The sequence below is a fragment of the Leucopleurus acutus genome, assembly GCF_964270905.1.
Source record: "Leucopleurus acutus genome assembly, chromosome: 18".
NCBI lineage: Eukaryota > Metazoa > Chordata > Mammalia > Artiodactyla > Delphinidae > Leucopleurus > Leucopleurus acutus.
The window spans coordinates 545,084-568,058 of NC_139160.1; the positions used below are offsets into that span (position 1 = coordinate 545,084).

General features: G+C 38.3%; 2 protein-coding genes across 2 annotated transcripts in view; both read right to left on the minus strand.

The window, feature by feature from the left end:
• The window catches only part of ZMYM5 (zinc finger MYM-type containing 5), a gene marked incomplete at its 5' end in the record, with an annotated part of 34,318 nt that overhangs the window by 2,564 nt on the left and 8,779 nt on the right, over positions 1-22,975 (minus strand). Inside the window, 4 exons of the mRNA XM_082859782.1 lie at positions 8,362-8,574; positions 9,873-10,035; positions 11,784-12,069; positions 22,760-22,853. Coding sequence (XP_082715908.1) covers positions 8,362-8,574; positions 9,873-10,035; positions 11,784-12,069; positions 22,760-22,853 — 756 coding nt within the window. The remainder of the gene's footprint in view (positions 1-8,361; positions 8,575-9,872; positions 10,036-11,783; positions 12,070-22,759; positions 22,854-22,975) is intronic.
• Positions 10,468-11,220, minus strand: LOC309974781 (oligosaccharyltransferase complex subunit OSTC-like). Its single transcript, XM_082859546.1, has one exon. The coding sequence runs from the start codon at positions 11,179-11,181 to the stop codon at positions 10,747-10,749; it is 435 nt and encodes a 144-aa protein (XP_082715672.1). The 5' UTR covers positions 11,182-11,220; the 3' UTR covers positions 10,468-10,746.

Here is a 22,975-nt window from a genome sequence, read left to right on the forward strand (position 1 = left end):
TGGGGACGAAGACAGAGGAGCCAGCGTAACCGAAGTTTCTGCCAGGATGCGGGAAGTTTCTGACCGGATGGGGCTATTTACTGATTTGGGAAACAAAGGAGGAAAGCAGGTTTGGAGTTTCAGTTTTAGACACAGAGTTTGAGATACCTGTGGAACATTCAAATGGAAATTAGATGGATGTACTAGTGTGAAACTGAAGAAATACCATCTATCGATATATTCCGGAAGTCATCAAAATATGTATTCACTGAAACTATGGGATTGGATAAGACTATACCAGAAGAGCATATTTAAGAAGAAACAGAACGCCAAGGACTGTGAGAGTTATTTTTTTTTTTAACATAACCAAACCCAAGCCTTGGGCTTATTTCTTCCCTTCCTGAGTTTCTCGGTAGTGAGTAGGCAGTCAAGTTGTTGTAATTCCCCACACATCTAAGACTCATCATCCTGGAGATCACTAAATCGAATCCAATGTAGATCCTAGCCTCAGGGAACTCATGGCGTTCGTATAATTAAATGTTGGTATCAGATGCACTAGAGCATATATACTATGTACATTTTTTTGGCCACACCACGCGGCTTGCGGGATCTTACTTCCCCACGTTAATTAAGGTTTCAGGTGTGAGGTCAAATCTAGCTGTGTGACTTTCGGTATGACACTTCTCTGAAATTCAGTATCTTTAACATAGTTCAAAGGTTTTATTTATTTGAAATTGAATATACATTTAATAAAGAACATCAACTAATGATACCTGGCTAATTAAAACAAATAATTAAACTAATTAACCCCCCCCCCGTTCCCAGAAGTTAACAACTTTCAACATTTTTAGCTGATTCTTTTCGTGTTCACTTCCAAATATCAAAATAACATGTTTGTATTGCTTTTACTGATTTTTCCTCCCAGTTTTAGGCATCACTATTGACTTCTCAATGAGGAAGATGCACAATTAGTTCTCCTTCTCACTGTGCTTATCACACACACTCACTCTCCAGCCACCTACTCATCCTTTTTCAACTCTGGCACCACTGATACTTGGCCAGATAATGCTTTGTTGTGAAGGCCTGTCTGGCCCCCACTCAGTGATGCCAGGAGCACTCTCCCAGTTGTGATTAAAAAAAATGTTGGAAGACCTTGACAAATGTCCCCAGGGGGACAAAATCACCCCCCATTAGGTCAGTGGCCAAGACCCAGATTCCATCTTTACACTGATGACTGTGCATGCTATTCTGAGATAAGCCACTAACTGATAAGCCAGTTTTTCCTTAAGGTACTCATGTATCACCAAGGCTTTCTATCGTGAAGGCCTGCCACTAACCACTTATAAACACTAACGTGGTACAGGGAAAGCACATTTACAAAACTTCTGTATTATACAGAAATATCATTCCTGTGCTTGCCAACTGCTTATGAGCTATGTACATGACTGACACATGCATGGTAGAAGACAAAAAGACACTTTTGGGGGGGGGGGTCAGAGTGGCAGTCAGGATAGTTATTCCAGCAATTCTGAATAAGTGGCTGCTGCCTGTTTCAACTATGTTCACTTTCCCATTTGTACCCCCTCCGGGGTTCGTTTAAAAGTAAAGACTGATAAGCTATGAGCCATCCTTATGTTCTTCAGAGGGTAAGCAGTGTATCTGTCTGAAGTTTATGAACTCATTGTTCTTAACTGAACAAAAGCACAGAGCCTAAGCAGGTACAGGTCAATCATCCACACACACATACACACCCACGTACAAATATGACTTAAGATAGTTACTTATTACCAAAGCAGAGAGTACTTTTTTAATTTAACCTTTTATACCCAAAATATTGTCATTCAACATGTAATCAATATAATTTTTTTGAATTTTATATACAGCAGGTTCTTATTAGTTATCTACTTTATACATATTAGTGTATATATGTCAATTCCAATCTCCCAATTCATCCCACCACCACCACCACCCCTGCCACTTTCACCCCTTGGTGTCCATACGTTTGTTCTCTACATCTGCGTCTCTTATTTCTGCCCTGAAAACTGGTTCATCTGTACCATTTTTCTAGGTTCCACATATATGAGTTAATATACGATATTTGTTTTTCTCTTTTTGACTTACTTCACTCTGTATGACAGTCTCTAGATCCATCCACGTCTCTACAAATGACCCAATTTCATTCCCTTTTATGGCTAAGTAATATTCCATTGTATATAGGTACCACATCTTCTTTATCCATTCGTCTGTCTATGGGCATTTAGGTTGCTTCCATGATCTGGCTACTGTAAATAGTGCTGCAATGAACACTGGGGTGCATGTGTTTTTTTGAATTATGGTTTTCTCTGGGTATATGCCCAGTAGTGAGATTGCTGCGCCATACGGTAATTCTATTTTTAGTTTTTTAAGGAACCTCCATACTGTTCTCCATAGTGGCTGTATCAATTTACATTCCCACCAACAGTGCAAGAGGGTTCCCTTTTCCCCACACCCTCTCCAGCATCTGTTGTTTGCAGATTTTCTGATGATGCCCATTCTAACTGGTGTGAGGTGATATCTCATTGTAGTTTTGATTTGCATTTCTCTAATAATCAGTGATGCTGAGAAGCTTTTCATATGCCTCTTGGCCATCTGTATGTCCTCTTTGGAGAAATGTCACTTAGGTCTTCTGCCCATTTTTTGACTGGGTTGTTTGTTTTAATATTGAGCTGCATGAGCTGTTTATATATTCTGGAGATTAATCCTTTGTCCATTGATTCGTGGACAATATTGCAAATATTTTCTTCCATTCTGAGGGCTGTCTTTTCATCTTGTTTATAAAAGCTTTTGCACAACAAAAGAAACTAAGTTTCATTAGGTCCTGGTTGTTTATTTTTGTTTTTATTTCCATTACTCTGCGAGGTGGGTCAAAAAAGATCTTGCTGTGGTTTATGTCAAAGAGTATTCTTCCTATGTTTTCCTCTAAGAGTTTTATAGTGTCTGGCCTTACATTTAGGAATTTAATCCATTTTGAGTTTATTTTTGTGTATGGTGTTAGGGAGTGTTCTAATTTCATTCTTTTACATGTAGTTGTACAGTTTGCCCAGCACCACTTATCGAAGAGGCTGTCTTTTCTCCATTGCATATTCTTGCCTCCTTTATCAAAGATAAGGTGACCATTTGTGCGTGGATTTATCTCTGGGCTTTCTATCCTGTTCCATTGATCTATATTTCTGTTTCTGTGCCACTACCATACTGTCTTGATTACTGTAGCTTTGTAGTATAGTCTGAAGTCAGGGAGCCTGTTTCCTCCAGCTCCGTTTTTTCCCCCCTCAAGACTGCTTTGGCTATTCAGGGTCTTTCGTGTCTCCATACAAATTTTAAGGTTTTTTGTTCCAGGTTTGTAAAAAGTGCCACTGGTAATTTGATAGGGATTGCATTGAATCTGTAGTTTGCTTTGGGGAGTATAGTCATTTTCACAATATTGATTCTTCCAATCCAAGAACATGGTATATCTCTCCATCTGTTTGTACCATCTTTAATTTCTTTCATCAGAGTCTTATACTTTACTGCATACAGATCTTTTGTCTCCTTAGGTAGGTTTATTTCTTAGGTATTTTATTCTTTTTGTTGCAATGGTGAATGGGATTGTTTCCTTAATTTCTCTTTCTGATCTTTTGTTGTTAGTGTATAGAAATGCAAGAGATTTACGTGCATTAAATTCGTATCCTGCAACTTTACCAAATTCATTGATTAGCTCTAGTAGTTTCCTGGTGGCATCTTCAGGATTCTCTATGTATAGTATCATGTCATCTGTAAACAGTGACAGTTTTACTTCTTCTTTTCCGATTTGTATTCCTTTGATTTCTTTTTCTTCTCTGACTGCTATGGCTAGGACTTCCAAAACTATGTTGAATAACTGTGGTGAGAGCGGACATCCTTGTCTTTTTCCTAATCTTAGAGGAGATGCTTCCAGTTTTTCACCATTGAGAATGATGTTTGCTGTGGGTTTGTCATATATGGCCTTTATTATGTTGAGGTAGGTTCCCTCTATGCTCACTTTCTGGACAGTTTTTATCATAAATGGGTGTTGACTTTTGTCAAAAGATTTTCTGCGTCTTTTGAGATGATCATATGGTTTTTATTCTTCAATTTGTTAATATGCTGTATCACACGGATTGATTTGCATATACTGAAGAATCCTTGCATCCCTGGGATAAATCCCACTTGATCATGGTGTATGATCCTTTTAGTGTGTTATTGGATTCTGTTTGCAAGTATTTTGTTGAGGATTTCTGTATCTATATTCATCAGTGATACAGGTCTGTAATTTTCTTTGTTTTTTGGTGTCTTTGTCTGGTCTTGGTATCAGAGTGATGGTGGACTCATAGAATGAGTTTGGGAGTGTTCCTTCCTCTGCAATTTTTTGGAAGAGTTTGAGAAGGATGGGTGTTAGCTCTTCTCTAAATGTTTGATAGAATTCACCTGTGAAGCCATCTGGTCTTGGACTTTTGGTTGTTGGAATATTTTAAATCACAGTTTCAATTCCATTACTTGTGATTGGTCTGTTCATATTTTCTACCTCTTCCTGGTTCAGTCTTGGAAGGTTATACATTTCTAAGAATTTGTCCATTTCTTCCAGGTTGTCCATTTTATTAGCATAGAGTTGCTTGTAGTAGTCTATCTTAGGATGCTTTGTATTTCTGCAGTGTCTGTTGTAACTTCTCCTTTTTCATTTCTAATTTTATTGATTTGAGTCCTCTCCCCCTTTTTCTTGATGAGTCTGGCTAAAGGTTTATTAATTTTGTTTATCTTCTCAAAGAGCCAGCTTTTAGTTTGATTGATCTTTGCTATTGTTTTGTTTCTATTTCATTTATTCTGCTCTGATCTTCTATGATTTATTTCCTTCTACTAATTTTGGGTTTTGTTTGTTCTTCTTTCTCTAGTTCCTTTAGGTGTAAGTTTAGATTGTTTGAGGTTTTTCTTGTTTCTTGAGGTAGGCTTGTATTGCTATATACTTTCCTCTTATAACTGCTTTTGCTGAATCCCATAGGCTTTGGATCGTTGTGTTTTCATTGTAATTTGTCTCTAGGTATTTTTTAATTTCCTCTTTGATTTCTTTAGAGATCTCTTGGTTATTTAGTAACATATCGTTTAGCCTCCAATGTGTTTGCATTTTCTACATTTTTATCCCTGTAATTGATTTCTAATTTCATAGCGCTGTGGTCAGAAAAGATACTTGATATGATTTCAATTTTCTTAAATTTACTGAGGCTTGATTTGTGACCCAAGATGTGATCTATCCTGGAGAACTTTCCGTGTGCACTTGAGAAGAAAGTGTAATCTGCCGTTTTTGGATGGAATGTCCTATAAATATCAATTAAATCTATCTGGTCTATTTTGTCATTTAAAGCTTGTGTTTCCTTATTACTTTTCTGTCTGGATGATCTGTCCATTGGTGTAAGTGAGGTGTTAAAGCCCCCCACTATTATTGTGTTACTGTCGATTTCCTCTTTTATAGCTGCTAGCAGTTGTCTTATGTATTGAGGTGCTCCTATGTTGGGTGCATATATATTTATAATTCTTATAAATTCTTCTTGGATTGATCCCTTGATCATTATGTAGTGTCCTTCCTTGTCTCTTGTAACATTATTTTAAAGTCTATTTTATCTGTATGAGTATTGCTACTCCAGCTTTCTTTTGATTTCCATTTGCATGGAATATCTTTTTCCATCCCCTCACTTTCAGTCTGTATGTGTGTCTAGGTCTGAAGCGGGTCTCTTGTAGACAGCATATATATGGGTCTTGTTTCTGTAACCATTCAGTGAGCCTGTGTCTTTTAGTTGGAGCATTTAATCCATTCACGTTTAAGGTAATTATCTATGTGGATGTTCCTATGACCATTTTCTTAATTGTTATGCATTTGTTTTTGTAGGTCCTTTTCTTCTCTTGTGTTTCCCACTTAGAGAAGTTCCTTTGGCATTTGCTGTAGAGCTGGTTTGGTGGTGCTGAATTCTCTTAGCTTTTGTTTGTCTGTAAAGCTTTTGATTTCTCCGTTGAATCTGAATGAGATCCTTGCTGGGTAATCTTGGTTGTAGGTTCTTCCCTTTTATCAGTTTAAATGTATCAGGCCACTCCCTTCTGGCTTGTATTCTGCTGAGAAATCAGCTGTTAACCTAATGGGAGTTCCCTTGTATGTTATTTGTCGTTTTTCCCTTGTTCTTTTCAAGAATTTTTCTTTGTCTTTAATTTTTGCCAGTTTGATTACTATGTGTCTCAGCTTGTTTCTCCTTGGGTTTATCCTGCCTGGGGCTCTCTGTGCTTCCTGGACTTTGGTGGCTATTTCTTCTCCCATATTAGGGAAGCTTTCGACTATAATCTCTTCAAATATTTTCTCAGGTCCTTCCTCTCTCTCTTCTCCTTCTGGGACACCCCCTATAATGCGAATGTTGTTGCGTTTAATGTTGTCCCAGAGGTCTCTTAGGCTGCCTTCATTTCTTTTCATTTTTTTTTCTTTATTCTGTTCTGCAGCAGTGAATTCCACCATTCTGTCCTCCAGGTCACTTACCCATTCTTCTGCCTCAGTTATTCTGCTACTGATTCCTCCTAGTGTATTTTTCATTTCAGTTATTGCATTGTTCATCTCTGTTGTTCTTTAATTCTTCTAGGTGTTTGTTCTTTAATTCTTCTAGGTCTTTGTTAAGTATTTCTTGCATCTTCTTGATCTTTGCCTCCATTCTTTTTCTGAGGTCCTAGATCATCTTCACTATCATTATTCTGAATTCTTTTTCTGGAAGGTTGCCTATCTCCACTTCATTTAGTTGTTTTTCTGGGGTTTTATCTTGTTCCTTCATCTGGTACAAAGTCCTCTGCCTTTTCATTTTGTTTATCTTTCTGTGAATGTGGCTTTCCTTCCACAGGCTGCAGAATTGTAGTTCTTCTTGCTTCTGCTGTCTGCCCTCAAGCAGAAGGTAGTTTTGACATGTACTCTTTTGAAACGATAACGTGACTGCAATCTTCTATAAGCTGCACCCAAAAGCTTTGTTAAATATGAGGCATAATATATACAAAGAAGATAATAAAGATAACATAAATAAGCCTTCCTTGCAAAAACTAAAAAATCAACTATGGGTATCCACTGTTTCCTCTACTGTGTAATAAGCCTCGCACTTCAGAGTTACTTTTCCTTAAAAGCTAACCATTTAAACCCTCGTCCAGTGAAATGGGGTTAAGAACATTCCTGGTTTTACATTGAGGATCCATGTTAAATTACTTTTTTTTAATTAATGTTTGTGTGGGATAATCTGAGGTCTGGCTTATTTATGTCCATACCAACAAAAAAATTGTTCCAGCACCATCTGCTGAAAAAAATCTTGCTTTTCCCATCCAAATGATTTTGTACTTTCTTCTAAAATCAACTGACTGTATTTGTGTGGTTCTATTTCTGGCCTGTCTATTCTATTGATCTATTTGTTTATATGCCAATACCATACCACTTTGATTACTATGGCTTTTTAATGTCTTTTTTCCCAGGTTTACTGAAGTAAAATTGATAAAAACTGTACAAATTTATGGTGTATGATGCGATGTTTTGAGGTTTTTAATGTCTTGAAATCAGGAAGATGACACTTCCTTAATCCCTACCTCACACCATACACAAAATTAACTTGAGATGGATCACAGATGTAAACATAAAATCTAAAACTAAAAAGCTTATAAGACAACATAGGTAAATATCTTCATAACCTTGGTAGGCAGAGTCCCTAAACAAGACACAAAAAGTACTAATCAGAAAGGCAAATAGTAAACTGGACTTTATCAAAATTTAAAACTTGGGCTTTTCAAAACCAACATTAGGAAAACGAAAAGACAAAACATTGTCCAGGAGAAAAATCTTCTAAACACATTTATTTTACAAAAGATATGTATCCAGAATATATAAAAAGAATTCCTACAACTCAATAATAGAAAGACAATCCAATAAAAAAAGTGAGCTAAAACTTGGATACTTTACAAAAGAAGATATATGAGTGATGAGAAAGGAACAGTAGTTATCAGGAAATTAAAACCACAATGAGATAATCATTTCATACCCACTAGAATAGATTAAATCAATACAGACAACACCAAATTTTGTTGAGACTACAGAATAATTGGAACTATCAAGTTGTCAGTGGGAGTGCAAAATGGTAGAGAAAAGAATTACTCATTGTAACGTCTGCAAAACATAAAGACTTAAAACAAGCTTACTTACAACAATTAATTTTAATACTCATTTGAGTATGAGATGAGAGACTGACAGAAATGGAACCATATGAGATTCTAAGATAAATATGCTTCATGTAAGCTATCAAGGGAGAAGTTACTGCAAACTTGATCATTTAAAACTCATTAAAAAAGAATTACCTGTTTATATTCGTTAACACAACTTTGGCAGCAAAATCTCATCTGCTGACCTTCAATGACTAGGAGATTGTTTCCAGCACCTTTGCTGGGCAGGTACTCCCCACACTGCTCACAGCAATTCATCACTAGACCATTGGCCAACCTGTACTTGTTAAAGCACTGGTTACTGCACAGCTTATGTGTTACATTGTTAACGCTGACTTCATGCCGAATCTAAAAACAAAAACCAATTTATTAAATAAATGAACTGGATTAGCACCATACACGAGATACCTAGTTTTTTCAACAGAAATAAAGAACCTTTAGTAATTTCTCAGTGGATGAAACATTCACGTAAAAGACTTTACAAAAGCACATTTCACTATTCTTTCATTTTTATCTTTGATTTCTTTGTAAAATTGTGCTTTGATTTTATAAAAGGAAAAGTAAGATTCATAGAACAAAAAGCAACAAAATCAGACATTTTAGAATTACAGGGGCTTCCCTGGTGGTGCAGTGGTTGAGAATCCGCCTGCCAATGCAGGGGACATGGGTTCGAGCCCTGGCCCGGGAAGATCCCACATGCTGCAGAGCAACTGAGACCTTGCCCCACAACTATTGAGCTTGCGCTCCAGAGCCTGTGAGCCACAACTACTGAGCCCACGTGCTGCAATTACTGAAGCCCTCGCGCCCAGAGCCCCTGCTCTGCAACAAGAGAAGCCACCACAATGAGAAGCCTGCGCACCACAATGAAGAGTAGCCCCCACTTGCCACAACTAGAGAAAGCCCATGTGCAGCAACAAAGACCCAACACAGCCAAAAACAAATTAAAGAAATAAATTTATAAAAAAAATTACAGGAAATGGTTAGCAGGTTTTGATATGACCTGCTTAAAAATAAGTGGATTGGGAATTTGTAGGTATTATAAACTTCACTGCCCTAGAAAACTGGGGTGGGGGGTGGGCGAAGGGAACCAGTATCACGCACATTCAGGATGGAGTCTGTATATACCTAAGTTCTTGCTTTGCTCAGCTCTATGGTAGCTAAAATAAAATTGTGTCTGGGATTTACACGGCTTCAGGGTAATCCAGACCAAATTCAGTTACCAAAGACCATGTTAAGTGGGGAGTCCCTGGATGCCTGGGAAGATGGCAGTACCGCCTAAGAAAAGTGAAGTGACCTACATACTTTCACTCCACCTGTTCTACGTGTTCTTGTAGGACTGGTTGTTTCCTTCATGTCCTGAACCTACATTTTCATTTACTGTGGCTAATAAGAACAAAATCCACCATAAAACTATTGCTCTCTTTATGAGTACATTCAGTTCCACACAAATGGATGATTACCCCCCATACTATGGGGTGGGACATTTGTTATGAGACAATTCTAACATATGCTTAGTCTTCCCTTCAACTTCACTGAGTAGATTCAAGACTCATCCATTAGGTAGATGGCAGAACATATAATAGCACCTAAAAGTTAAAATTATCATTGTTAACCTAGATAATAACTTAAGATATAAAATCACAGACCTCTGTTAGTTTACTGCAGATTGTACATCTTGATTTATTCAGAACTCTTTTTCGAAGATTCTGGTTATCTTCATAGGGAGACAAAGACGTACCACAAAATTTTTGGAAGGATTCACTTGACTCCCCTTGAGGAACAAGAGTAGCCTGTTTTGCAGGTGCACCTCTGAAACACAAGGGATAGACACAATTTAAGAACACTGCATTCTTATTTTTTGGCCATGCTGAGTGGCTCATTTCCCCCACCAGGGACTGAACTCGGGTCATGGCAGTGAAAGCCCAGAATCTTAATCACTAGGCCACCAGGGAACTCCCTAAGAACATTGCATTTTTTTTTTTTAAAGTTGCCATAAAACCAATTTATTTTTGTTCTAAAGATAGTGTTCGTTTTCTGAATCAAAATAATCTAATATACATATATGAAATCCTTTCCCCATCTTTTTGGAAAGGCAGTAACTCTCCTTTCCTGTCCAATGCTTAGTGGATTTTCCTCATATCAATATTCAAAGAACAGCAGCAATTAATGGCTCAAAAGTATTCCTTACTGTTATGATTACTGTGGGAATTCCATATGTTACAGATTAACCAAAAAGCCCTTTACAGAAATGTCTCCAGTCAGTGGTCACTGATGCTACAGCAAAATAACGGGATTTTCTCATGAACATGTATGGAGATAACAGTCAGGAAGACCTATTCGTCTCAATTTTGCTACTAACTATAGCTATAACCTTGAGCAAGTCACAAATTTCTCTGGTTCTCGAAATTTTCATCTGTTTAAATAAGGTTTAAATTAAATCTCCTATGATTTTATGAGATCCAGGTAATTATGTTACCAGTTTGCAAGTTAAGGTGCTGATTATACGAAGTACTTAATAACTTACGGCAGTTTCATTCTCATGAATACTCTAGCCATGAAAAAACTCAATAGGACACAGACGAATCCAATGAATAAAAGGAGAAATCTATTGAGCTTCGGAATGTTTGGTGCATTGGATCGGTCCAGGATTATGAAACCTAAACCTCCCATTGTAAACAGGAAGCTGGATGCGAGTCCTTCCATAATATACTGTCCATTTACTCTGTAGGCCAAGAAAGCTACTGGTCTCTGATGCCCATGTTCATCAGTCATGGAGCCGACACTTGGAGGTTCAACGATAACATCATAAATGATTCCTCCGGTGATGAGGAAGTAAGACACCACCACCAGAGCGTACACCATCATGGCCGACGGCATGTGCACCCAGGGCGGCTTCTTCAGCTTCAGGTTGGGACATTCGAGCACTAAGAACGGGACTCGGTACAAACTCTCCATGTTGGTGGGGGCACGAGCAGCGGTCGGCCGCCAGTCCCACACGCCCCCCCGGCAACCAGAACATTGCATTTTAATAAAAGTCAAATATATATGAACAATAATTGACATTTTTCATTTTCTCATGATTTAATCCTAAGAATCAACTATAACTTTTGGATCTAGAAAAATCCACATTTTGGTTTAATTGCTAACAGTTCCTAAATAATATGGCAAGATATTCAGAGATAAAAATATTTTGTTGTCACAGGTTATGACCTTTAGGACCTTGCCACAGGTTATGACTTCTAGAAGCATTCAAAAAGGGTGTTAGCAACCGGGTAGAACCAAGGTAGAGGATGGGGAAGGGGGTGAGGCAAAGGCAGTGGTGGGGTAGGGTTGATTTATTTCTATACCTAAACTCTATTTTCCTGCCAAGAGTAAGTACAATACAAATAACCCACAGCTCTGACATATGCTAGGACAACTCAAGCTCCATAAACTTGAAGAAACCTGTGCATCAATTCTATCCATGAATCTTCCGCAACTCTCTAAGTACATTCAGGACACAAATTCATACTGCCAGTATCCAATCATATGGAAGCATGTTGAAAGGTACGGCTTACTTTTTACATGTCACCTTGCGTTTCTTTGGAGTACGCTCATGAGAGAAGGAAGAGAGGCAGGTGGTAGAACAGAAGAGGTGAGCTGATCCTTTTCGCTGATAAGCTGTCTGTCCCTTCTGTAAAGGCTTTTTGCAGTTTGCACAAGTGATTTTAGCTGGTTTAGTGGGTTGCTGTTGGACAGAAGGCTGGAAGATCTGTTTAGGAAGTGAGTCCACTGGTGATAAAGAATCCACCCCTGGCTGTTTCTGATTACGGGGAAAGGATGCTGACTGGGAGATCCAAGAATCTTGAAAAATAAAACACATAAGAAAAGTCACGGAACAGTTAAAAACTCCCATCAGAAAAATATTTAAATTTTTCATTTTGCACAAGTCTAAGAGAATAGTGAGGAAGCCTTGCTGTACAACCCCAGGGGGACTCTCCCCTTTGTACTCTAAGTGAATGATGCTCTATTGTGCCAACACTGGAAATGGCGGCCCCGGAATTGTGCAATGCGGTAGCCAGCATCTCCAAGTCAGACCCTCTGTGCTAGAGATTCTGCAAGTAATTTAAACTAGGTCTTGGTATTCTCAGCTACAAATCACAATGATACCCAACCTATTAGTGTTATGAAGACTAAATGAGAGGGACTTCCCTGGAGGTCCAGTGGTTAGGACTCTGCGCGCTTTCACTGCCATGGCCCAGGTTCAATCCCTGGTCAGGGAACTAAGATCCCACAAGCTGTGCAGCAGGGGAAGAAAAAAACTACATGAGATAATGCATATAGTAAAGCATTATGTTCTGTACACAGGGTACTTCCTAAGGTACTTTTTCTTTTCTAAGAGAGAAGTATTAATACATTATAAAATAAAGCAAATATACAAATATAAAGATTATAGTCTGGTGTATGATACCCATTTTCATAACAGCTTCCCCCCTAACATTTTATTATGAAAAATTTAAAGCATATAAAGCTGAAAGAATTTTACTGTGAAAAATATGTCCATCATATACTATTTTACTTTTTGCTTTATCACGTTTTCTATTTATTCACCCCGCTAAATAATCTATCTTCTCTATGTATTTCAAGTAATTTGTAGATACTAGAGCACTTCCCTCCAAAATACTTGCAAGTACATGTAATTTAGACATAGCATCTTAAGGCAACTCTGTCTACAATTACCTGCCAGCCTTCTAGACTATTTCCCAGGTATTAGTGTAGGTGGTGGATTACACAGGAGACCCAGCTTTCCTACCTTCACACGGGGACTCCATCGTATATTACTGTTAGCTTCAAAATGGTACAATATTATGTACAGGTAATAGTGCCTCTCAAACCTTAACATGCATACGATCACTTGGGAATCTTGTTTAAACAGAGATTCTAAATCAGTAAGTCTAGGGAGGGGCCTGAGATTCTGCATTTCTAACTACCTCTTGAGTAATGTTGAAGCTTTGAGAAACAAGGCCCGAGAGCACTGAATTATTCTGTCATCTCTCTTCAAAAATAGCTTTTGTTGTTAGGTAAAGGTCTATGGCCCCTCCACCTATTATAGCTCTAAGCGCCTCTCATAATACTACCAACACTAACAACTCTGTTTTCACTTCTAAATTCCTACCCATTGCTGCTTCTAATTTTGTCCTTTTCCAGATATTTTTATCTTAACAGGCAAAACCAAAACAGAACAAGTAACCAAAGGAATTCTTTCACTCCGCAGAAAGATACGCTGGCAAATATGAAGTATATACCATAAAGTTTTGTTTTTGTTTTTATTTTGGCCGCGTCACGCAGCTTGTGAGATCTTAGTTCCCTGACCAGGGATTGACCCTGGCCCCACAGCAGTGAAAGTGTGAAGTCCTAACCACTGGACCACCAGGGAATTCTCTGGGCTTTTTTTTCTTTTTTTTTTTTTCAGTACGCGGGCCTCTCACTGTTGTGGTCTCTCCCGTTGTGGCGCACAGGCTCCGGACGTGCAGGCTCAGCGGCCATGGCTCACGGGCCCAGCCACTCTGCGGCATGTGGGATCCTCCCAGACCGGGGCATGAACCCGTCCCCTGCATCGGCAGGTGGACTCTCAACCACTGCGCCACCAGGGGAGCCCTGGGCTTTTTAATTTTGTACACTTACCCATACTTAAAGGGGATAGAGTTATATATAATTATGTAAAGTGAGACATCAACTATACTGCTCAATAGATTCTGCCAGGTTTTTTTCACTTTAGCATTGGTGCATACATAAATAAAGCAAATGTTTTCTTCGTTTATACTGCAACTATTGAATTTCTCCTAATTTCAAAGTTTCTTATTTCATCAAATTCTTATTTTATCGTGTTAGTGTCTACAGGCTAAATAAAACAGGGTCCCCAACCCCTGGGCCTGGGACCAGTAGCAGTCCAAACGAGCACAGCTTCACCTGCCACCCCCCATCCCCCCATCGCTTGCATCACCTCCTGGAACATCCTCCACCCCCCACCGTCCGTGGAAAAACTGTCTTCCACAAAACCAGTCCCTGGCACCAAAAAGGTTGGGGACTGCTAAAATAAAAGGTCTCTCAACCAAATTCTTCCATGCTCTATCCCCAGAATAAATTTTAAGAGAAGGGGCCCAGAAGGATTTAATCCAAATCCCTCCTTATATGCAAGGAAAATTAAGGCCTAGAAGCTAGAGGTGATTTGCCCAGAATTCCAGTAAGTACCAGACCCACTATTTGAGTTTTAGATATTCTTTTTTATTTTATTTATTTACTTATTTTTTGGCTGCATCAGGTCCTAGTTGCGGCGTGCGGGCTCATTAGTTGCGGTGTGCGGGCTCTCTAGTTGTGGCGCGCAGGCTCCAGAGCTCGCGGGCTCAGTTGCCCCGCGGCATGTGGGATCTTAGTTCCCCGACCAGGGATCAAAGAGGCACCTCCTGCAATGCGAGACGGATTCTCAACCACTGGACCACAAGGGAAGTCCCAAGTTTTACAGATTCTTGATTTCTTCCTGCATCTAAACTCTTCTGCCTAAAGAACAACCTTTTAGTATTTCTTTAGTGTTGGTCTGCTAGTGAAGTTACTTCAGTGTCTCAGTGGGGTTTTTAGTTGTTAAAGAGTAACACATACACATGAAGTTTATAATCTTAAGTGCACAGCTCAATGACCATCTTCACAATGAATATGTACTTCTATGACCACCACCCAGATAAACACACAGAAAACTTCCAGGATTCTCATGTCTTTTCCACGCAGTCACTCCCCTCCTTTCCCACAAGCCATCCATATCCCCACTTCAAAGATAAGTTCTGCCTTATTTTGAACTTCGCCTATGAAATCACGTAGTATGTACCCTCGTCTCAACATCTCATCTGTTTCACTCACACTGAAGGTAGTTGTTCATCTGTTTCCATTGTTGAGTATTCCATTGTGTGGCTGATACTATTTATCACTATACTGCTGATGACATTTCAATTGCTTCCAATTTTTTTTTGGTGGGGGAACATCAAAGGTTTATTGGGTAGGGGCTATTGGGTTTATTGCCCACAGCAAAAGTTCCTGGAGCAACACCCCACTGTGTACAACAGACAGGAGGCAGGACATGGGAGCAGTCTTTGCTACTCAGGGGAGAAGGAGGCTACCATCTACAGGCGGATGATTGCTTCCAATTTTTGACTATGATTTCTCTACATGTCTCTTAAGGGTCTCTTGCGTATTTATCCTGCTCAGAATTTGTAAAGGTTCTCGAATTCAAGGGTTGATGTTTTTCTCCATTTTAGAAAATCCTCAGTTACACCTCTTCTGCCTCATTTCTTTTTTCCTCTTTCTGGGACATTAATTACATGTCCTTTTCATCAAATGTCCTAAGTCTCTTACATTCTTTTCTGTATGTCCCCCTTTTGGTTCTGACTCAGTCTAGATAATACTCTGATACATATTCCAGTTCATTCACACTCCCTTCAGCTGTGCCAAACCTACAGTTAAAATGTAGACTGTCTGATACTCCTAGTACCTGCACCCCTTGTGGGTTCATTTCTATTGTCTGCTTTTTCTCTTATTTCATTACATGGCCTGCCTCCTCATATCCCTAATAGTTTTACATGAAAAACTGAAAAAAAAAACTGAGACTCTGGATTATGTTAGCATCCCCAATCCAAAGGTCGATATATATATATTTTAAATGAGTGTCCGTCTTTGTTGGCCCCTGTGAGTCTGTTGAAAGTTCCCCTTAGATTCTTAGCAGCCTTTTCTGGAACTGAACACATACCCGTTAGAGAAAAGCAACCCCAAGTAAGAGATGACTCCTCTGAGGCTCCTTCTCAGATACGAGAAACATTTTTTTAGTGTATTTGTAGCTCTGTGATGCTTTCGATATTTTATATGTTTTGTCTCCCTGTCCCCCATTATTCTCTGCAGGAGGGACAGGAGTTACCTATCGATTATTAAAGTCTATTATTATCAGAAGAAGAACTTCCTAGAATCAGTATCATAGCCAGAAATGTTTAAAATCCAACAAAAATACAACACAGATGCAAGAACAATTTCTAAGTATGAGTATTTTCTTTGATGAAATTTTGCTGTTTACATAAAGATACATGATGGCTGAAGAACTTTCACTGAAATACAGTCTACCCTAGAGGTTAATGAAAAGATTAAATGACTCAAAGGTCCATTCTAATGGACATGATCTTATTTTCATAAGATATTACACAGTTTTATTTGTACTTTATGCAGAGCCATAATTTTATAGGATAAAATTTGAACCCTTAAGCCCTAGATTCAAATATAACTCAACTCCAGAAATCCTCATCTTGCTCTTATTTTTTTTTCTTTTTTCTGTGCTGGAAATCCTTCATTATATAGAAGTGGGAAGCACACAGCAACTAAAGTAAGATACTCTGGGGGAGCTCTGACTCTAAATAATAACAACAATTACAATAGTAATACAATGGTCACCATATTATTCTGTAAGTCTTCTGGTAAAATTGGTTAATTTTACAAAAGCTGACAGCAAGCAAAAACAAAATTTAGGGTTAATACTAAAATTAGACAGCTTTCACTATGCTACATCCAACTTAAACAAAGAGTGAAAAGAGCAACAAGAAGAAGACAGTCCTGGGGCTTCCCTGGTGGTGCAGTGGTTAAGAATCTGCCTGCCAATGCAGGGGACACGGGTTCCAGCCCTGGTCCGGGAGGATCCCACATGCTGCGGAGGAACTAGGCCAGTGTGCCACAACTGCTTAGCCTGCACTATAGAGCCCATGAGCCACAACTACTGAGCCCACACGCTACAACTACTGAAGCCTGTGCCCGTGCTCCGCAACAAGAGAGGCCACCGCAATGAGAAGCCCGTGCACCGCAACGAAGAGCAGCCCCGCTCACTGCAACTAGAGAAAGCCCGCGGGCAGCAACGAAGACCCAACGCAGCCAAAAATAAATAAATAAATAAATAAATAAATAAATAAAAGACGACACTCCTTTTTGACAAGTGACTCCACCTTTCAGAAAGCTTCAGACACATCTTCACCATCACTCTTTACCTGACAACTCTGTAGACCCTCTTTTTAGAATTCTGGGCCAAATGGTATTATTTAAAGGATAGGGCCTCCCTGGTGGCGCGGTGGTTAAGAATCCACCTGCCAATGCAGGGGACATGGGTTCGAGCCCTGGTCCGGGAAGATCTCACATGCCGTGGAGCAACTAAGCCCGTGCGCCACAACTACTGAGCCTGAGCTCTAGAGCCTGCGAGCCACAACTCGAGCCCCACACGCCTAGAGCCCATGCTCTACAACAAGAGAAGCCACCACAATGAGAAGCCTGCGCACAGCAACGAAGACCCAACTCAGCCATAAATAAATAAATAGATTTATTTTTTTAAAAAAAATAATAAAATAAATAAATAAAGGATATAATTCTGTAACTTTTTTCCCCCGAAACAGAACTTTAGAGAACCCAGGAACACTGTAAATTCATCCACACTTCAAAGATAACAGAAATTCACTGCCACAGCACAAACAAAATAGTTTAAATGTAGTTAAGAACGTCTTCATATATATGAATGAATGTCAGGGGAGTCCTTTAATGCTTTTTGTCTGTTACTTTTTAAAATCATTGATACCTCACGGCATGAGAAAATTATCACTGTAATATAAAATACAGTTTTGAATTAATGAGATAAAAGGATGACAAGAATAAAAATACATCCAAGAGCAGTCAAAACTACTTTCAAACAACTTTTGCTAGTCTCAATTATGTCCACAATTTGAGTGGAGCAACAGTATAGCATCTAACTACAGTATGATTTTTTACAGTTAAGTATCAGTCTATGTGCTATGCTTTTAAATTGATCCACTTCATCATTCAATACACAACTTCAATTTACTCCAGAAGGTGAAAAACGGTCAAGGCTGAAACATAAAAGAAATACATGGCAAGCCTTCTGGTTTAACTTCACTTAAGAGCTTATATGTACATAAGATGTAATTCATGCTTGTAAAAATATACATGTAAAATTTAGGAAATAATTACAAAACAAAAAATAAGTGAAAAAAAATAAGAGTGAAAGAAACAAATCAATTACACTGCAATAAAAAATTTTAAAAAGAAGAGTGAAAGAAACAGAGATCCAAAAGAATGATTTTCAATGGACATTATTTCAAGTCTTCAACATCATCTTCAACCGCTTTTAAGCTTAACACATCACTCAATACAGAAATCACAAGTTTTTTATATTATTTTTCAGGTTTCACTCAATTAATAAACAAAAGATGTACATAGTAATAAGTAGATGACAAACATAAATGAACAAATTCATGAAAAGTCTGCAAAAGTATTTTTAAAAGTTCAATGATCATTAAGAGGATATCACCTCTAAATGATCAGTTTAGCAAACATTAATAATACTCCTACCCCTGAGGAGAGCTTACAATATTATAACAACAAAAAAAAACACCATAATTTTTTGGTGAGGACCATTCTGTATTAACCATGAAAAGCTTTAAAAATATGTTGACATCTGACTTGGCAATTTCACCTACAGAAACTTTTCACTAGAAAATATGTGTGACAAACTTAGAGATATTCATGAGAAACCTGTTTATAACTGCAAAGACTAAGACACAAGCTATTAAATAAATTATGAACATAAAAAGCTTACTATATTTGACATAAGCGAATACGCTAAATGATGAAATGTCAAATGCTTCCCCTCCACCCCAGGTCAAGAACACGACAACAGAAGGCGCTTTCATTGCTGAGTGCCTGGGGTTCAATCCCTGGTTAGGGAACCAAGATCTTGCAAGCTGCGAGGCATGGTCAACAAAAAAAAGAACAAGACAAGACTTTATACTCCGATCACTTCTATTCAACATTACATAAGAAATAAAAGGGGATCTGCCAGGCCAAACTATTTCCATAATAAAACTAAGATTATGTGCCTTTTTCATCGTGTTGGCATCTGCACTAATGGGACAGAAGCAATGATGTTAGGTAAAACTGCTGGCAGTGGAACCAATCTGTACTAGTAAAATTTTCTTCACTATCAGGCACTTGCACAAAAGAAAGAAAAAGTAGCACCTGTACCTCCTATTGTTCTTCCAACAACAACTGGTCAACACAATTCTGATGCTATAACTACCTGGAGTCAGCACCAGCCCCCATTTTGAAAAAGGCAGAGTCCACAAGACGGCCCTCACTTTACATGCCACCTGGACTTCTGGCCAACTGGCTGTAAACCTGGGAGGTTCCTAAGGCCCCTTCAGATTTGATAATTCGCTAGAATGATTCAGAGAACTCAAGAAAGCTCTATACTTATGATCAGTTTTATTTAAAGGATACAAATCAGGACCAGCCAAATGAAGAGACATACGGGGTGAGGAAGGGTCCCAATGCCAGAGCTTCTGTGCCCTCTCTCTGAGGAAGCAGGTAGCGTCACCCACCCGGCACAGATGAGTTTTTACTGGGTTTCATCGTGTGGGTGTGACTGGTGGGATTATTCGCTGCGTGTGACTGGACTCAATCTCCAGCCTCTCTCTCCTCCATGAAGGCTGGGCTGGCTCAAAGGCCCAACACTCAAATCACACGGTTGGTCTTTCTGGTGACCCTCAGCCTTAATCATTAGTTATTAGGAATCTGGTAAATTTCAAGGATTTATTCTCTCTCCCAAGAACCAGGGACAAAGGCCAGTGACATTATTTATTATGCAACAGAAGTCCTTAGTGAAAAGGTAAAAATTAGTATTAATTTTACTCAATTTCAGCCTCTGACTACATCTTAATACTCTGTATGATGAACAGGGAAGCATCCAGAAGCCACTTCTGTTTCATACCAAAGAACAATGAAAAAGAGTGGAAAAGCACTTGTAAAATTGTTGCACTGCAAGCTGAACTAGCCTTAAAGGAATGACAAAACAAACTGGTTATTGACATTTTCTTAAAATAAGCCTTTCACTTCAAAAAAATAACAGTATTTGTTGCCAGTGAGAAAATTTGAGCTTTCGAGTGAAAATCAGAGTCTTTGAAAACCTGCATCCACCACTGCTAGCGTGACAGCTTTCTAAGGTGTCAACATTTAGAAGACCTAGGTAACTCAGTGAATCAACACTTTCCAAATAATTAAAGCACAATGTTACCAAATCATACAAAGGTAAAATTCATTCAAAGATAAATGAATTTTAATGTAATAAAACATGAAAAGTTCATTATATAGTTTCAGATTCCACACTGTAAGAACTTTTAAGAAACTACCACTTATCAAGTTTTGGTGCTGTGTCAAAAGGAAAAGGAAAAAACTATCCATAATTAACTAAAAAGGCTACTAAAATATTGTTCCATTCTACAGCCACGTATGTATGTGAGGCCAGATTTTCTTCTTATACTTCAAACAAAAGAAGATATTGCAACACATTCAATGTAGAACTAAATTTGAGGACCTAGATATACCTTGCTGTTTTCTATCAAGCCAGACTTCCAAAAAATTTGTGGGGCTTTCCTGGTGGCGCAGTGGTTGAGAATCTGCCTGCTAATGCAGGGGACACGGGTTCAAGCCCTGGTCTGGGAAGATCTCACATGCCGCGGAGCAACTAGGCCAGTGAGCCACAACTACTGAGCCTGCACATCTGGAGCCTGTGCTCTGCAACAAGAGAGGCCATGATAGTGAGAGGCCCGCGCACCGCGATGAAGAGTGGCCCCCGCTCAATGCAACTAGAGAAAGCCCTCGCACAGAAACGAAGACCCAACACAGCCAAAAATAAATAAATAAATAAAATTTTAAAAGTAAAATGCTTTATAAAAAAATTAAAAAAAAATATTTCTGTAACTGTAACACATCACTTTTCACTAAATTTCTTTAGTGAAAGTAGTTATCTTTCATTAAAAATATGTCACATAATAATTTTGTTAAATGAATAAATACCTTTTAAATTTATGTTTTAATTTCTAATATGATAACAGATTAAAAACAAAACAAAAAACTTTGGGATCCTCAATCACTTCCAAGAGTGAAACTGAGACCAAAAAGTTTGAGAACTGTCCTATAGAAATTAATAAACAATATAAACGAAGACATTTAGTGTGTAGAGTTTCAATAGTAAAAAATGAAAAGCCATACAAATGCTTAAAAAGTAGAGGAATAAATATCTCAGACAAAGGAATATTTTATAGCCACTGAAACCTCTACTTTTAAAATGACATAACAGGGGCTTCCCTGGTGGCGCAGTGGTTGAGAGTCCGCCTGCCAATGCAGGGGACGCGGGTTCGTGCCCCGGTCCGGGAAGATCCCACATGCCGCGGAGCGGCTGGGCCCGTGAGCCATGGCTGCTGAGCCTGTGTGTCCAGAGCCTGTGCTCCGCAACGGGAGAGGCCACAACAGTGAGAAGCCCGCATACCGCAAATAAATAAATAAAATAAAATTTAGATTAAATAAATCAAGAGAACACAAAACTAAATACAATATGCTCTAAATTCTATTTTTAGAACCACAGAGGCACAAGACTGAAAGCAAACAAACCAACATTTTAAGTTGTCAGTCACTTCTACTTAGTAAGGTAGGTGACAGATACTATTTTCTTATTTCTAACTATGATTTCCTTCAAACGTTCTGTAATATTCTCATAACCAGAGAAAAAGATTAATTAAAAAAAAATTTTTAAGAAAAAAAATACTAGCATTCCATTAAAACAACCAGTGATTCGGTTCTTAGTTCTAATTACTTTCCAGTCCTTTCCTAAAATTCTAAGTTGGTCAATAGCTAAAAGCACTAAAATGACCCAAAACAAACAAACACAAACAAAAAACAAACAGCACACCAGGTCATGAAAAATCCACAAAAAAGATTTGCTAAATTTTAAATAACTTTCATTATTTTACCAGAACACAACTGGCCTCATAAGAGTCTTTAAAATACAGATATCTGATTTGGGACTTTCCTGGCGGTCCACTGGTTAAGACTCAATGCTTCCACTGCAGGGGTTCAATCCCTGGTCAGGGAACTAAGATCCTGTATGCCACGTGGTACGGCCAAAAAATAGGGGAAAAAAACAAGTCTCTGATTTAAAGGTAAGAAAGTTTTCTAAATTTAAAATGAAGCAACTAATAAAATGCTGATTTAAAACCAAAAATCAGAGACAAGCAGTCTAAAAGTAAACAATTGAAAAGCAAAAATTGAAAGGTCAGATTATGTAATTACAAATTAAATAAAATTTAATTGTTATGTAATATTACTTTAATCCTTTAGTTCACTATCCATCTTTTTATTCTATGACTTTTACATTAAAATAAAGATGCTAGTAAACAAAGATGGAGGTAGTAGTTATGGGAGTTTTCAATTAAAACACTTCACATATAAATCACATTGGGTAAAATAGAGTAGACTGCACAGTTTTATTTAGCAAAAAAATTCTATTTTAATATGAAAGTTGACAAAAAATATTTCACATATAGAATAAAATAGATATAGGTACTAAAAGTAACAGCCAAAAGTTTATTTACTTAGGGTGGAAAGAAAATATTTAGTATCACTTACTGCTTACCAGGATTGTGATGAGCTGTAAATCCTCCGTTCTGAAAAACGTCTCCTGCCACATTCATTCTACCAGGATTAAAAGGTCCTACTGCAGTCTTGGTCTGTGAAGTTAAAGACGGGGTGTATGTTTGCATATTAACACCAAAGTTACTCGACTGCAGTCCGTTAGCGACATCTCCCAAGCTGGTATTCTATAGTGATGTTATATTTGTAATCATTAAGT